We start from the raw sequence: 15,415 nt of genomic DNA on the forward strand, positions 1-15,415 counted from the left end.
ATTTAACAATCTGTCTTTCACACTGGCTGATTGGGTTAAAGAGTAACGGGCATTTAGATGGAACCACCAGGGGGAGACCGCGAACTATTACTGAATTACTTGTGTTAAAATTGTAATAAAATTGTCCATTGGTTCAATATCAAAGCAACTGCTGAAAGACGCTCCTATAGGCTAGGTTATAAACGTCAAAAGCTTAAAAACTCGTGTCTATAATTGCACTTTTTGTCCAACCTTTAAAAAACTATACAACATCTTCCGTTTCTGTTCAAAGTGACATCTGAATTAATGAGATTACACACAAAACAAGAAAGAAACTGGTTTCCAAGGACGTTTGGATTATTTTTGGTTTCATTACCTCGTGCGCACAGCATCTGCGCGCGACCAAACATCATCTTCCAACCTGCGTGGCACACCTGGCGCGCTGTGAAACACACACACGCAGATTACTCAAATCTTCTATAAAAAAGGAAGAACTGAAAGGATGCGTCTCATCGTTTCCTCTCAGTTCCGCGTGTTCGCAGCATCTGCTCATGTGTGCGCGCGACTTGTCTTTTGGCACGCGCTGCGCACTTGGCAGCGACGCTCAGAGGAGTGAGGAGGACTGTGTAACCAAGAGCTAAAATTGGTTTCGTGATGAGAAAAAGTGAAGGAGCACCGCGTTGCGATATGTTCTCTTGTGTTCTATAAAGGATCACTGGAGTAATCCTGTATTTTAGGGGAACAGAGGCATACCAGTTGGAACTCTTCTTTGCGCCATGAAACTCAATAATTTGACTTTTTACTTTAAAGAGAACATGGTCGATTGAACATTCATAAAACCTCCAGTCAAGAAACAATCGCTTTACTATTTTTCCCCAACAGGAATGGATTCGTTCATCACTTCCACTGACTTCCCAAGTAACTGGACAGTCAACTCCACCGCGCAGAATGAAACCGAGATATACTGGAACCAGTTTGTTCAGCCGGTTTGGAGGATAGTGCTCTGGGCAGTGGCTTACAGCACAATTGTCGTCGTCTCCGTGGTGGGCAATATTACGGTGATATGGATCATTTTGGCGCACAAACGCATGCGAACTGTGACGAATTATTTCCTTGTGAACTTGGCGTTCGCAGAAGCGTCAATGTCAGCGTTCAACACCGTAATAAACTTTGTCTATTCCGTACACAATGAGTGGTATTTCGGGCTGTATTACTGCAGATTCCACAACTTCTTCCCCATTGCCGCTGTCTTCGCCTCTATATATTCAATGACCGCTATTGCGCTCGACAGGTAAGTTGCTTCATTGCCATTCACACTGTGGTACGCGCGAACCTCGCCTCAGTGCGCCTGAGGTAACGTTTGGTTTCCCGCCTTGTTGTTTAAAAATGAATAAAATAGGATATACAGTGCATAAATAGACTATAAAAATGTGTGTGTTTTAAAATGACTATAGTCATTTTATAGACTAAAGTAGTTTCCTCTCTTGACACTTACAAAATAAACCATGTTTTTTTTGTAGTTTACCCATGATAACCACAGATTAACCATCGAAGAATGTACGTCTGCTAGAATAAACTACGGTTAATTTCCATAATGGGGATTGTAGACATGTCATCACATTACCTTATATAAAAAATAAATCAGTTATCTGCCACTTCTTTCACAGTCTTTGTCTATATTGTTTTATTTTTAGTTTACAGTAATCCATGTAACTGTTGTATGGGAAGCTAAGGAAATTGAATAGGCTTAGTGCATTTATTTTTTAAATATTTAGCTAAATACAGCATATTTAAGTAAAGGTTTTGGAGTGCAAATTTATGCTATATCAACCGGTATGTTATGAAGGAGATAAACAGAAATAAATTTTGTTGGTACAGCACAAAATATGCTATACTACAACTATTCAGTGAGCAATCTTATGGACATACATCCAAGGGTCCACTTTAAACTTGTCACTTAAAAAATGTTAGATCTTTACATCTAAAACCATAAATTAACAAATAGACACATATTTTACACAGAAATCTGATCAATTACCCCCCAAAAATATTTTTTTCACAAAATTATCCCCAAAACAAGTTGACTAAAATGTGGAAATCTAAATGAAATAACATAATATATAGCATTGCCATTCATTAAATGTGTTGAAATGACATCATGTGCCATTTATGGACAAAAGAAAAAGTCTGGAAAAAAATAAAAATGAGTAGTGTAGCAACAGCATTGCTGTTGATCATTTTGAAAGGTATCACATTGTTTAGTACCATCTTTGCAGTTCAAACACAGGTATAACGTTGTGACTCTTTTTCAGGTCCATATTAGGAATTATCAGAGCATGAGACAGGTCATTAGTCTGTGACGTCACATGATAGATAGTTATTTATTATCCCACTCACAGTCATCGTTTAGAAACCTTAATTTTTGAGAGAGAGAGAGAGAGAGAGAGGAGAGAGAGAGATGTGTTGTCTGTGTGTGTGTATGGTTGAGTACTGATGGGCTTGTAAGCATTCTGTGTCTGCCTTGTTTCTTCATTCATCAGTTATCACGTCTAGCACAATGATGCGTAGCATAAGGAATTATTCACAAGAGGGCCCGGATTTGAGTTAAAGCCTGACTTTTCATCACCCCATGCTAATTCAAAGACGTCATGTTTGCAACCTTTTGACACAGCACCACTTATATTCCAAAAACCTGGCCAGCTTTCATTTATCTACATGCAGAAACATGAACTTCTTCAAAATTCTATTACCTGAGAGACCAGTGGGGGAGATAGAGGGCAGGTTTCTGGGGAAAGACTTCGCCATGTGTGTTCAGTTCCTTATAGAGGAAAGACACGTCTGAGCACTAATGGCTTATTTATATTAGAAAGATTCTTTCAGGGTAAAAAAAAAAAGACAAGATTACTTTCCGTCCAAACATATTTTAAAAACCCACACAGCTAATTAATCATTGGTTTACTAACAAATTACAGAGAGCAAATGCCTTGATTTTTCTTATAAAGATGACATTAACTGAGCTTTAGAGCTTTTCATTCAGCAGTCCCACATTCTAATATTTAAGTAGAAAGCGTGTTTTATCTTCTGCTACTTTTAAGTGTTTTCTGTTAGACAGTGATTCGATTAGAATCAACCAATGGGCAATATGAGGTTAGAAAATGTAATTATGTTTAAAGGTATAATTAAGAAGTAACATTTAATTATGTTTCTCAGAACGCTTTGTTTCTAAGGTACCAGACTGTTTTGCATTGATGAAATGATTAAAATCAGTATAAAGTTTAAGAAAAAAGGACAGTACGGTGGCAAGAAGGTCGCTGGTTCGAATCTCGGCTGGGTCAGTTGGTGTTTCTGTACAAAAACAGAGGCTACATTGGCCATAGTGTATGAATGAGTGTGTATGGACGTATCCTGGTGATGGGTTGCAGCTGGAAGGGCATCTGCTGCGTAAAACATATGCTGGATGTTTGGCGGTTCATTCCACTGTGGCGACCCCAGATTAATAAAGGGACGAAAAGAAAATGAATGAATGAATGAATAAAGTAAAAAGGGGCAAGATGGTGGCTCAGTGGTTAGCACTGTCACCTCACAGCAAGAAAGTCACTTCGAGTCCCAGCTAGGGCAGTTAGCATTTCTGTGTGGAGTTTGCATTCTCCCCCCTGGTTTCCTCTTGGTACTCTAATTACCCCGATAGTCCAAAGACATCCGGTCCAGGTGAACTGAATAAACTAAATTGACTGTATGAGTGTGTTATGGATGGGTTGCAGGTGGAAGGGCATCTGCTGTGTAAAACATATGCGGGATAAGTTGGTGGTTCATTCCACTGTGGTGACCCCTGATGAATAAAGGGACTAAGCTGAAGGAAAATGAATGAATGAAAAAAGTAAAAAGTCACCTAGTTATTTAAAATAATTTAAAGCTAAAACAGTTCAACTTTGAGTAAAAACGCCCTTTCATCAACACCAGGTGAAAACAACAATATTAATATAAAAAAAAAGAAAAGAAGGAACATTCCATCACCATGGGGTTAAAATGCTTTTGAATGAAAATGTTTTCAGGCAATCACAATGGGGTATATTCAGCTACAGAATAGCTAAAATGGCTGTGGTAAACACACTGTATAACAAAGCCAGTCCAAAAAAAACTTTTCTTTATTATTATATTGGTGAATTTATGTTTTAATTGGATTTAAATAACATATAAAACATATGAATAGTTCAGATGCAAAAACCTCTAAATGCATCTGAAATTTTCTTCTAAAATTAGCATTTTATTAAGCTCCTGTGTATAGGTTCAGTAATTTCACTTTTGTTACCTATATGATCTTTAAGGTAAAATAACATAGCATAAACAAAAGGAGGCTGATAAAAATGTTTATTTTCCACAGAAAATGAAAAAAGCACACTCTGGGTGCTTTGGTTTCCCCCACAAGTCCAAAGACATGTGCTGTAAATTAATTGGGTAAGCTAAATTGGCCGTATATGTGTGGGATTGAGTGTGTATGTGTGTTTCCCAGTGATGGGTTGCAGCTGGAAGGCCATTCGCTGCATAAAACATATGATGGATAAGTTGCCTGTTCATTCCGCTGTGGGGACCCCAGATTAATAAAGGGACTAAGCCGAAAAGAAAATGAATGACTTAATGAGTATTAGCCAATCACATGGCAGCAGCATAGCACATTTAGCAACACAGACATGGTTAAGATGATGTGCTGTTTAAGTTATACCTGAGATAAAACTGATTTAAATGATTTTGAATGTGGCAGGGTTGTTGGTGCCAGACTGGGATTTATGTAAATAAATGGTCCAAAATAAGAGAGAGAAATGATTAAATGAGTGTGGTGGTTTTGTTTGGCGAAAATGCCATATTGATCCTAGAGCAAAGAGTAGAATGACCAGATTGGTTTGGATCAGACAGAAAGACACCAATAACTCAAATAGCATCCCTTACAACTGAGATCTGCAGAAGAGCATCTCTAATCACACAAACCTTGAATCGGACGAGCTACAGCAGCAAAGAAATCACTCTGGGTGAAACAGCTGAAAACTGCAAAATAGATAGAATCTACGCAAACTCACCAAAATTGGACAATGAATTGGGGAAATTTTGCCTGGTTTTCATAAGCGTAAACCATTGTTGTGATGAAATCTTTCTAAAGCTCTTAGGCTGATGTGTTTTGCTAGCCCCGATTTGCTGTGTTGCTCTGGTTGAGTCAGTTTAGCTCTGTTAACACATGCGGACGTGTGTACATTCACAAACAGCAGCAGGGCTGTCACCTCAGCAGACAGATCACTCGGCTCCAACTGCACTGTGTGACACAACTGTGTTATGCGCTTTAGCAGCAACCAGCGATTGCCTCTTTGTCCAAATATAACATCTCACATTCTCACTTATCTCACTTATCAACTGTTTGTGTGTATTTTTCACAATTAAACACATATACACCTGGAAGTGCTGACAAGGGCACAGACACCAGGAGGTAAAAAAAAAAAGGATGCTAAAAACTAAACTATAAAACTACAAAAACGAACAAAAGATAATCTTTCCAATGGGTATCTTGATGTCAAAAACAATATAAAAAAACCCTGAAAAAAAGACATAAAAAATGCTAATCAGTTTGAGATCAAAACCTTGATGTCTATTTGACATCCATACATTGATGCCCTTTTGACCACCAAGATAATGACACAAAACGTGCTTCAATAAGGCATATGCAGAAGCATGCAAAAAAACGTTTAATTTTGCCGTAACCTGGGTCAAGCTTTTACGGAGAACTGTATGCAGTTACAAAATTGGCGCGTTTAAAGTCCTTTTTTTAAAATCAACAATCTTCACTACTTGATTGATATATGATATAAAGTGGGTCTCAGATTGTGCAAGAACCACTGCATTAAGTAAAATTTTCCTGCCCCATGTCTTTAAAATATTAACGTTTATTTTACCCCTCACTGTAAAACCCAAAAAGTTAAAGTAACTCAAACCATTTGAGGAAACCGATTGCAACAAACCATTTAAGTTCAAAAACCAATCCTAATGAGTACTGTGAACTTGATCCATTTGAGTAAATGAAGCAATTTGAGCACAGTAAAACCCAATTAATGAAGAGAACTCAAACGAACTGAGTACTGTAAAACTCAACAAGTTAAGGCAACTCAACCCATTTGAAGAAACTGATTGCAACAAACCATTTGAGATAAAAAAAACGTATCTACAGTATATGAGTACTGTGAACTTACACCATTTAAGTTGAAGTAATGAAACCTTCAACACTGAGTTCAAAACTCTTTTCAAATGAGTAGAATTAACTTTCAGTCAATTTTGAGTTAACTACACTCATCTCATTTGATAAAGTTGACTCTTAGGTTTTACAGTTTAGTATTTTTTAATGGTGTTTCTGTGCTTGCCTGCTGATCCTGCAAGCGTGTGCATGTGAAAGGCTTTTCATCTGGTTTTATGCTCGAACAACTGAATGAATGCTGAGGTTTATTTAACTAATTGTATTTTATTTACATTACAACATCAATGCTGTAAAAGGAACTGTATAGAATTGAAAAAGGCATATTAACCATTCACTGGAAGTTTATTAGTATGGTAAGAAACACTAACTGCATGTACCCTATTACAAATTTACACTGGGTTTTGAATTCTTACAATGTATGTTCTGCCTTGGGGTCAAAACGACATAAATTTGACTTCTAACATTGGCGTCTAAATCATGTCAAATATTGGTTCCAAAACAGTCCTGAAATTGATTTTTTACGTGTTTTTTATGCCAATGTCAATTTTATGTCGTTTTGACATCAAGGCAGTCAATTGACACATCGATTCACATTTTTGACATGTTTTATTGATGTTGCTTTGACATCAAGGTGCCCATCGGGTTATATGTGAACCGGGACCACAAAATCATTCATAGCAGTCAATTTCCTAATTACTAATATCCTAATGATTTTTGCTATAAAAACAAACAAACAAACAAACAAACAAAAACTCTCTATTCAGTGTATTTTTGCCTCTTCCCCAAAAATATAGCAAGTTAACTGAAGACCATAAGGTCCAGGGTCACATATATGGAAAAAAATCATGTTTTTTATGTTTTATGTTTTTAAAATGATTTTATGTTTTTCTTTACCAATAAACAAAACATTTTGCTTACTCTTTTCTGATTGAAAATTTGATCCAGCTCCAAAATGACAAAAATATGAGTGCTATAAGTTCTACACAGCCTGATGTCAAAAGAAAATGCAAGTATTTTTTGTTTTGTCAGTTTAGTGGCTAGTTCGTACAAATTTGTTTGTGTTCAGTTGTACGAAAATGTACGATTTTAAAGAAGGCTTGGCACCCAACTCCACCCCTAAACCCAACCATCATTGGGTGATGAGCAAATCGTACTAAATTGAACAAATTAGATTGTACAAATTAATACGAATTAGCCACTAAATCAAAAAGTTACGAATTACCATGCGATTGCGATGGTTCTACAATATGATTTACTGGTATATTTTATGTAAAAACAACTGCATTAACAACAACAACAAAAACCCATCTAATCTGTTCTTCACACAGAGCTGCCATATTGATTCAGAAGTTGGACTGGAGTATATTTGACTGTTTATATGCTTTTTGTCATTTTTCAGTTTAAAGAGTATTTGTGTGCTGCTGAAAGCACATAAGATTACGCTGTGGCAGGAACAGGATCTCTAATCAGATTACCAGATGAAATCTAGATTTGAAAGAAAAGCACTGCAAGCTTCAAATTGTATAACAACTGTCTGTCTCTGGTCCTTCCAGCATGTTGTGGTTATTGATTTAGCCTTGCCACTGTTTAGACAGATGATCTGTTGCCCTGAGCTCCATTTATGTCAAACAGATGTGCTTAAGTGTATGTCGGTGTTGGTTCTGGCCTCTTCACCTGCTGGAGAATCTCCCATGAGCCCATTGTCAGTTCTTTATTACTCACTCATCATTTCTGGCACTGGATGCAATCCTGCTGTCCTTCAGGACATCACTTTAATTGAGCATGACTGGAGAGGCCGAAGGCAAGCAAATATTTGATTGCCCATCATTTATTTTATTTATGTGTGCACATGTGGTTTAGCTGTAAGTTTCTCCATTTCAGAGACGTGTAAGTTCTCATTTGACTGTATTATGAATCGTACATTTTTCTTTTGTTGTCTTTGAGGTTTTATTTTGATTGGTTAAATGGTTAATACTATATATAACCTCTCACTCTTGTATTTTTTGATGATTACATTAAATTACAGACAAAAGTGATTTTATATTAGTATACTACTTATATTAGATGCAAGTAGATTGTCAACTTTTATGTTTCAAATAACATTTGTAAAAATAAAATGTAAAAGTATTGACAAAATAACAGACATACTTATGTAAAAGTCAAACCATCTGATCTGAACATATTAAAGAAATACAAAATTATTTACATTACACTATTTTACATGATAAAAAATATATTTCTGACAAGTGGGTAAGGTGTGTTGGTTTAAAGGATTTAATTTAGCTGCTTTGCAGAGATACTTAAATACTGTATTTTTTCATAATATGCCTGGCAAGATTGTTTTTTGTTGTTTTTTTGAAGGGTGTTTTAAAGAGTATTTTCTGTAAATCATGGTGAAAACGTAGGATGGCAGTAAGTAAGAAGTTTTATTTTGACAGGAAGATTTTCTGGGAATAAGATCAAATCCAGTCTATTCTTCACACAGAGCTGTCATATTGCTACAGAAGTTTGACTGAAGTGTTGTTGGATGTTCATGTGCTTTATGTATTGTTTTTAATTTCCTGAATGCTTCATTTCCTTATTTAAAAGTGAAAGGAGAAACAATTGAAGTTATATTATTTCAATGTGACATTATTTTTTTCTTTTAGAAAAGAATGAACGGAAGAAAGAAATATTGTGCTTGCATAAAAACTGAATCTATTCAAGGGCTTTTAAATTAATCAGAAGAAAAGCCTTTGTCAAGACATGACCTAACAGCTTAGTTTAACTTATGAAGTATTAAATTGATCACTATTCAGATTGTGAATCTAAAGGACGCCTGTGAATATAAAGAAGACCAGAATATTCAATTAAGTTAAAATTTAAATTAAAGCAAAATAGTTAAATAAGGAGGAGGAGATTAAATGAAAGCCACATTTAGATGCCCAATGGGTCCAATTTTTTAATGTCTGAAAAGTTTGTTCCTCAAAAGTCACTGCACATACCAGATGGAGGCTTATTAATAACGCCACAGAGAGACCAGCAGTCACTTTAAAGTTAATACAGGGTCAATTTATGAATAAAGGAATGAAAGTGAACCAGCCAACTGTGTCCGGAGCTCTGCTTTGCATTGGATTGTGTGGGAGAGTGTCACAAAAGACACAATTACTGCCATGCCTGGGGAATGACCAATAGAATTAGAGTAATTTTTTATTGAATTATTAACGATTCTTTTGTCTTTGAAAAATAATTGAACAAACACAATTCAGCTGCTGAATGCTTTTCATTAGTATGAAAACATGGAATTTGCTATTTGAAATGGTAATTCACTGACGTTTGACAGCATGTACTGTAGATCATTCTGTGTGTGTTCAATTGACAACAATAGAGGCCAACTGATTTACTTTTAGCTGATGCACTGATATAATATGTCTCTTCAAATTAGAAGCAATCATCATGATTAATTTATTTTTTAGATTCTTAAACCTTGTTTCCATAGTTGCATTTTTTCAAGAAATGTCCGAGAAGGGAAAACTGACAGATCACAGAAAGAGCCAGAAGAATGCAGTGAGCATGCACATGAATTCTTAAAGCACAAGGAGATGTTGGCGAACACACATACTGTAAATCTAAAAATATCTGAAGTGTGTAACTGTTAATGAGTCTCCGCTGGGGGTCTTATGCAGCATTACCAGTTTTGGTTGTAATAGTGCTAATAAGCTTAGAAGCACCTGCAGTACAGTCACAGCTTTGTAATCTGACATTGTTGTCATTACTGGTTATTATGTGCGCAGGGTTATTCATTTATCTTATTATGTAGTATGGTGACATCATTGTAGGGCTGCTCGATTTTGGGAAAAATCATAATCACGATTATTTTGATCTAAATTGTAATCACGATTATTCAAAAAGATTATCAGTTGAAGTCAAAATTATTAGCACTTCTGAGAATTTTTTTTTTAATACATTTTTCCCAAATGATGTTAAATGATAAGCAAGGAATTTTAACAGTATTTCCTCTAATAGTTTTTTCTTATGGAGAAAGGCTTATTTGTTTTATTTTGGCTAGAATAAAAGCAGGTTTAAATATTTTGAAACCCATTTTAAGGTCAATATTATTAGCCCCCTTAAGCAATATATTTTTGATTGACTGCAGAAGAAACTGCTGTTATACTGCACACACACACAGAAGCACACGCCGCACACACACAGAAGTACGAGGTCTTTCTCGCTTTTAGGAGCAACAAATGTGAACAACTGGAAAGGGGGCGGTATACGATGCAATAATCGTTTATCTCGATTTATGTTTTTTCATAATCGTTAGAAATCAAAATCGTAATCAGATTTTTGATTAATTGCACAACCCTACATCATTGTTTCCAAAAAGTAGCATTTTTTCCAATCCGCACAGCTACATGCAAGCCGCTATTTTTTGAGGTTTTTCCATTATGTAACCCATTATGAAAAAGGCTCCGTCAATGCCGGTGTAACCACAATCGTAGTCAGGCAGGCAATGGTCACAATCAGGAGCAAACGGCAACACACAGGGAAATCCAGAGGCATAGTCAGATAGCAGGTAAATGGTTGATACAGGTGTCCAACAACATAAACAATAGAACAAGGCAAGAGTCAAAACACAGAGAGACAAAACCAAGATGCGCTACGTAATGTTACAGGGTAGTACCAACAAGACTCAGCAAAGTATGCGAGTGCTTGTTCTGTATATATGGTTCTTGTAATCAGTCTTTGAGCAGCTCCCAGCTGTGTGTGTGTGTGAGTAATTTAATGAGAACCGAAACAGGTGTGTGTGTGTGGTGCATGACAGGATTTGTAGTCCATATTGTGACAGGATCAGGACTTGTAGTCCTCCAGCGGTCTGTATGAAAAAGATTGCTGGTGATTGTGACAGCCAATGTCATGTGAACGAAAGTTCATTCATTCATTCATTTTCTTGTCGTCTTAGTCCCTTTATTAATCCGGGGTCGTCCATAGCGGAATGAACCGCCAACTTATCCAGCCAGTTTTTATGCAGCGGATGCCCTTCCAGCCGCAACCCATCTCTGGGAAAGTGAACGAAAGTCTGTAACTATATTAAACTTTTGCAGACTGACCTAAACCTGTTGCTGTATGGACAGAGACTAAATCATGCCAAAGTGAAGTTTGTTTGAGTTTCAGGAGTTCAAAGCACTTTATGGAAGAGTTCGATTTCGATGATAAACACCTTCAGACTTCCATTGGCCAAAGGAGATTTTTTGACAATGAAAATTTTTTGACACAAGATTTTAGAAAAGATTTTCTGTTTATTTTGTTGAGATCAGACCTGCATAAGAAAAAAATAGCCGTTATTTGTCTTAATGTTTAATGCTGTAAAACTACTTGCTTTAAACCTACATGCTGGTTAAAGTGTTAGATAATCATTGTGTTACAGAGCTCATCAGCATCCACAGCTATCATATCATGATTTCTTAACTCACCACAGACATTTATTTATGTTTTAGAGAGGAAAATGCACAGCACATAGAAAATTTACCAGCTCAAGCTGTTTGAAAATATGTGCCTCAGTCTGCATTTTTGCGAAACTATACAACACATTATTCGGGCACATTGTGTTGCACATTTCAGACGACAAATCCACTAGATGGCGATGTCTCTTTTTTAAAATCTGAAATACATTTCTTATGACTCAATTTGTTGTTTTAAATATATCTCCTTCTTGTACACATCCATGATAAGACAGGATTTGTCGTACATACCATGTAGCAAACCACTGATCTGGTAACAACCAGTAACAAACCAGAAATCAATAACCAACAAGTTTCAAAGATAAATGTGGGAGAAAAATGCACTGCGACCACATAGTTTTACCTTGATTTACATTGCTTTTATCTCTTTTGTGGAACTATGCTGTACCAGAGTTGAAACAAAGTGCTCTGCACAACATCATACAAAATGAGAAGGTAAACAGTACACTAGGATGAGTTTTCAATATGAAGATAAATAGACAAGACAAATCTTTTTTACTTTTTTAAATTTTTTTTTTAAACATAGATCATAGAGATTTTGTGGAATTTATTTGGTGTTGTGCAAAGAACTACATTAAAATAATCCTTTATTCGTTGATAACATGTCCCTGTAACTATCATACAAGTTAAAAGGAATTAACGGTGTTGGCATCATTTATCTGCAGTCTAACTTGTTTTTGTGGTTTCACAAAAATGTAGGCTGAAGCACATATTTCCAATGAACCTGTGTTGGTTTTTACATATTCACCATTAGCGTCAGAATGTTTGCTAATAGTATATTGCTGCCCAGGTATTTCAAACTTCATTTTACCCATAAACACTGAATGAAATAGATCTTTTCTATGAATATACTGGGGGCAGCACCGTGGCACCTTAGGTAGCACAATCGCCTTACAGTAATAAGGTCGCTGGAGTTTAAATGTTCTCCGCGTGTTCGCGTGGGTTTCTTCCGGGTGCTTTGGTTTTCCCCACTAGTTTAAAAAAATATATGTGGTATAGATGAACTGGGTAAGCTAAATGGTGTAAATGAGTGTGTAAAACATATACTGGATAAGTTGGCGGTTCATTCGACTGTGGCGACTCCATATTAATAAAGGGACTAAGCCGAAAAGAAAATGAATGAATGAATATACTGTCCTTAAAGTCAATCACTAGTCATTCTGTATATGTCTTGTTTGTTGTTCCACATTTATATCTTTCAAATGAGAATAAGTTCTCAATTCTCAAACCAAAAAGAGACCACACAATATGTAATGCTGGAATTCAATTCAGCTCATATTGGAGGCATTGAATGTGTGTTGCACAAACAACAAGAATTATTGCACAGCAGACAACGTCTAAGGGGAAACAAAGCAATGCCTGACATAAGCTTTCACTCAATATCATCTCACTGTCTGAAAGTGGAACACAGAGCATGGCACATTTTCTCCCAGCTCCAAATGATTAAGTTAAATAATTCCTGCCTCAAGTGTATATTCAGTGTCCATATAACTGATAACCGGAACCGATCCTTTTTATTACTACAGAGCTCATATTATCACAATGAATAGCTGCACAATTCAACTATAATGGTTGCTCAGTAGATTTGTAGATTTTTTTGTGTGTGGCCGGGATTTACTGTCTCGGATTCTGGAGCAAATGATTTAAGAGGATTTATCATTGCGATTTTTTTCTTTCTTTTTTTTTGTCTGTGTGCTGGACAGAGTTGTGTTTGTGTGTGTATGTGATGAAGTCACTGATGTGTTGAAAGCTTAAACTGTTTAGAGTTCAGAGCTTGACGATATGTGCAAACTATGAATGAATATCAGGAAAACAAGTGTGTTTGTAAATAGAGAGAAATGGGTGCTGAAAGCAAAATCCATTAACAGACCGTTTGTCTTCATTTACAGCGCTGAGGCTTTCTAAGGAAAGTAAACGCATGCTTTTCTTTTTGAAAGTAAACTGAAAAACTTATAATTTATTTACAATTAAGACTTCAAAGATCTCAATTAACATTTAATTAACACATGCATTTCTTGCTTTCATTGTTTCGACTACATAAAATACATTTTCCTCAACCAAAACAAAAAACATTTAGAAGACATGAATTACTAAACAGCGCAAATCAGTGTGAAAGTCATAAAAGCTTTGCATAGTGATTCTATGTGAATCTACTAAAAATGCAATTTATAGGACAGAAACAAATGCAGTCTACAGATAACAATGCTTGATAATAATTATGTTCTGATAACAAAATTTTCTGCCATTTTAAATATAATATTTCTTTCTAATAAACTCCATATAATAATTTATATAATAATGTAATAAACTTTTCTCTACCAATTACTGAATTTCTAATTCTGAACTATCAAATTCAAGATTCATTATATACCCATCAATTCAGTATCTCAAAACTTCAATTCAACACTATCTTTACTGATTTTAAATAACGGAGAACAGTCTATTAAATGAACACATTTCAAAAGTGCATGTATTCATCATTTTCAGAATAATTATAACTGAAGAATAAAATAAACACACACATTCAGTACATATAAATATCTAGCTTTTCTGTTTTTAATTATTTCAAATGTTTTCTTGTTTGAGATGAATGAGCTGCTGTGATGTTAGCTTGTACTAATATCAGCATTTTCTTTTCATCAGTTAAAGTGCAAGATAGAGGCAAGAGATTTAGAATGCAGAATTGATGACATTTGGGTACATTCTGTTTCAACACCAAAAATAAAAATGGGGACATTATTATAAACAATGGCTTAGAGTTCTGAATATTATACATCGCTCAGAACTATGTAATAACTCCAGGATAATGTACACTCTCATAATGCAATTGCATTGCAGAAGTTTACTTCACATTAATTGTCAGGGTATGGGACGTAAGGCAGATGCTCTGCCATTCATCTTCTGTTATATTCTCACTTACATCTTGACACCATGCCAAAACACATTACTTTCCTGGCAGTTAACGGAAAACAGTCTATTAAATGAACACATTTCAAAAGTACATGTATTCATCATTTTCAGAATTATTAATATTTGTTTATTTTAATAGAGTGTTATTTAAAGTCCACATGAACCAGAAGCTGCAACTTTTTTTTTTTTTTTGTATTGTGACGCAATACTTAGAAAAACTGAATATTAAATAAGCTAATGCTGAGTTCAGACTGCATGATTTCAGCCCTGATTTTGACTGGCCGACAGGTTTTGAGAAATCGTTGTCAAATGCCTGAAATCACAGGCAAATCAATGCTGGTTTACGTGAGTGTCAATCACACAGAGTGAACTTTTGAGTACGCAATCTGAGAGAATCGTTGATGAGTCGCAGACACCCGTGAGATATTTGGCATGCTAATATCTGGAGCTGTCGTTGATTCAAAATCATGCCGTGTGAAATGTATTCTGTTTGAAAATAACATTGCGATGACCTACAGCCAATCCACTGCAACCACTAGTATGGGTATCTGCAGGCCAACGGGAGGTTGGGAATAAGTTAAAAATATTTATTTCAGTCTATTTGAACCCAAGAAATGGGGTAAAAACTAGTTTAAATATGGCAGGAGCACCCGTGTCTGTTTGACGTATCATCTGAGCAATACCACAACCAGGTTGAAAAAGAAAAAAGTTAAGGAGAAATTGCCAATTCCCTTCAAAAGTCAGGTGAGCAAAATAAGTACGTTACACCCTATTAAAGGCTTCTTTCTCAGTA

General features: G+C 35.7%; 1 protein-coding gene across 1 annotated transcript in view; it reads left to right on the forward strand.

Moving 5' to 3' along the window:
- The first annotated feature begins 863 nt into the window (after nt 1-863).
- Nucleotides 864-15,415, forward strand: part of tacr1a (tachykinin receptor 1a) — a 52,599-nt gene continuing 38,047 nt past the window's right edge. The window contains 1 exon segment of the mRNA NM_001270478.1: nt 864-1,270. Within this exon segment, the coding sequence (NP_001257407.1) occupies nt 864-1,270 (407 nt within the window).

This window comes from Danio rerio, chromosome 5, assembly GCF_052040795.2.
Source record: "Danio rerio strain M-AB ecotype USA chromosome 5, GRCz13ab, whole genome shotgun sequence".
NCBI lineage: Eukaryota > Metazoa > Chordata > Actinopteri > Cypriniformes > Danionidae > Danio > Danio rerio.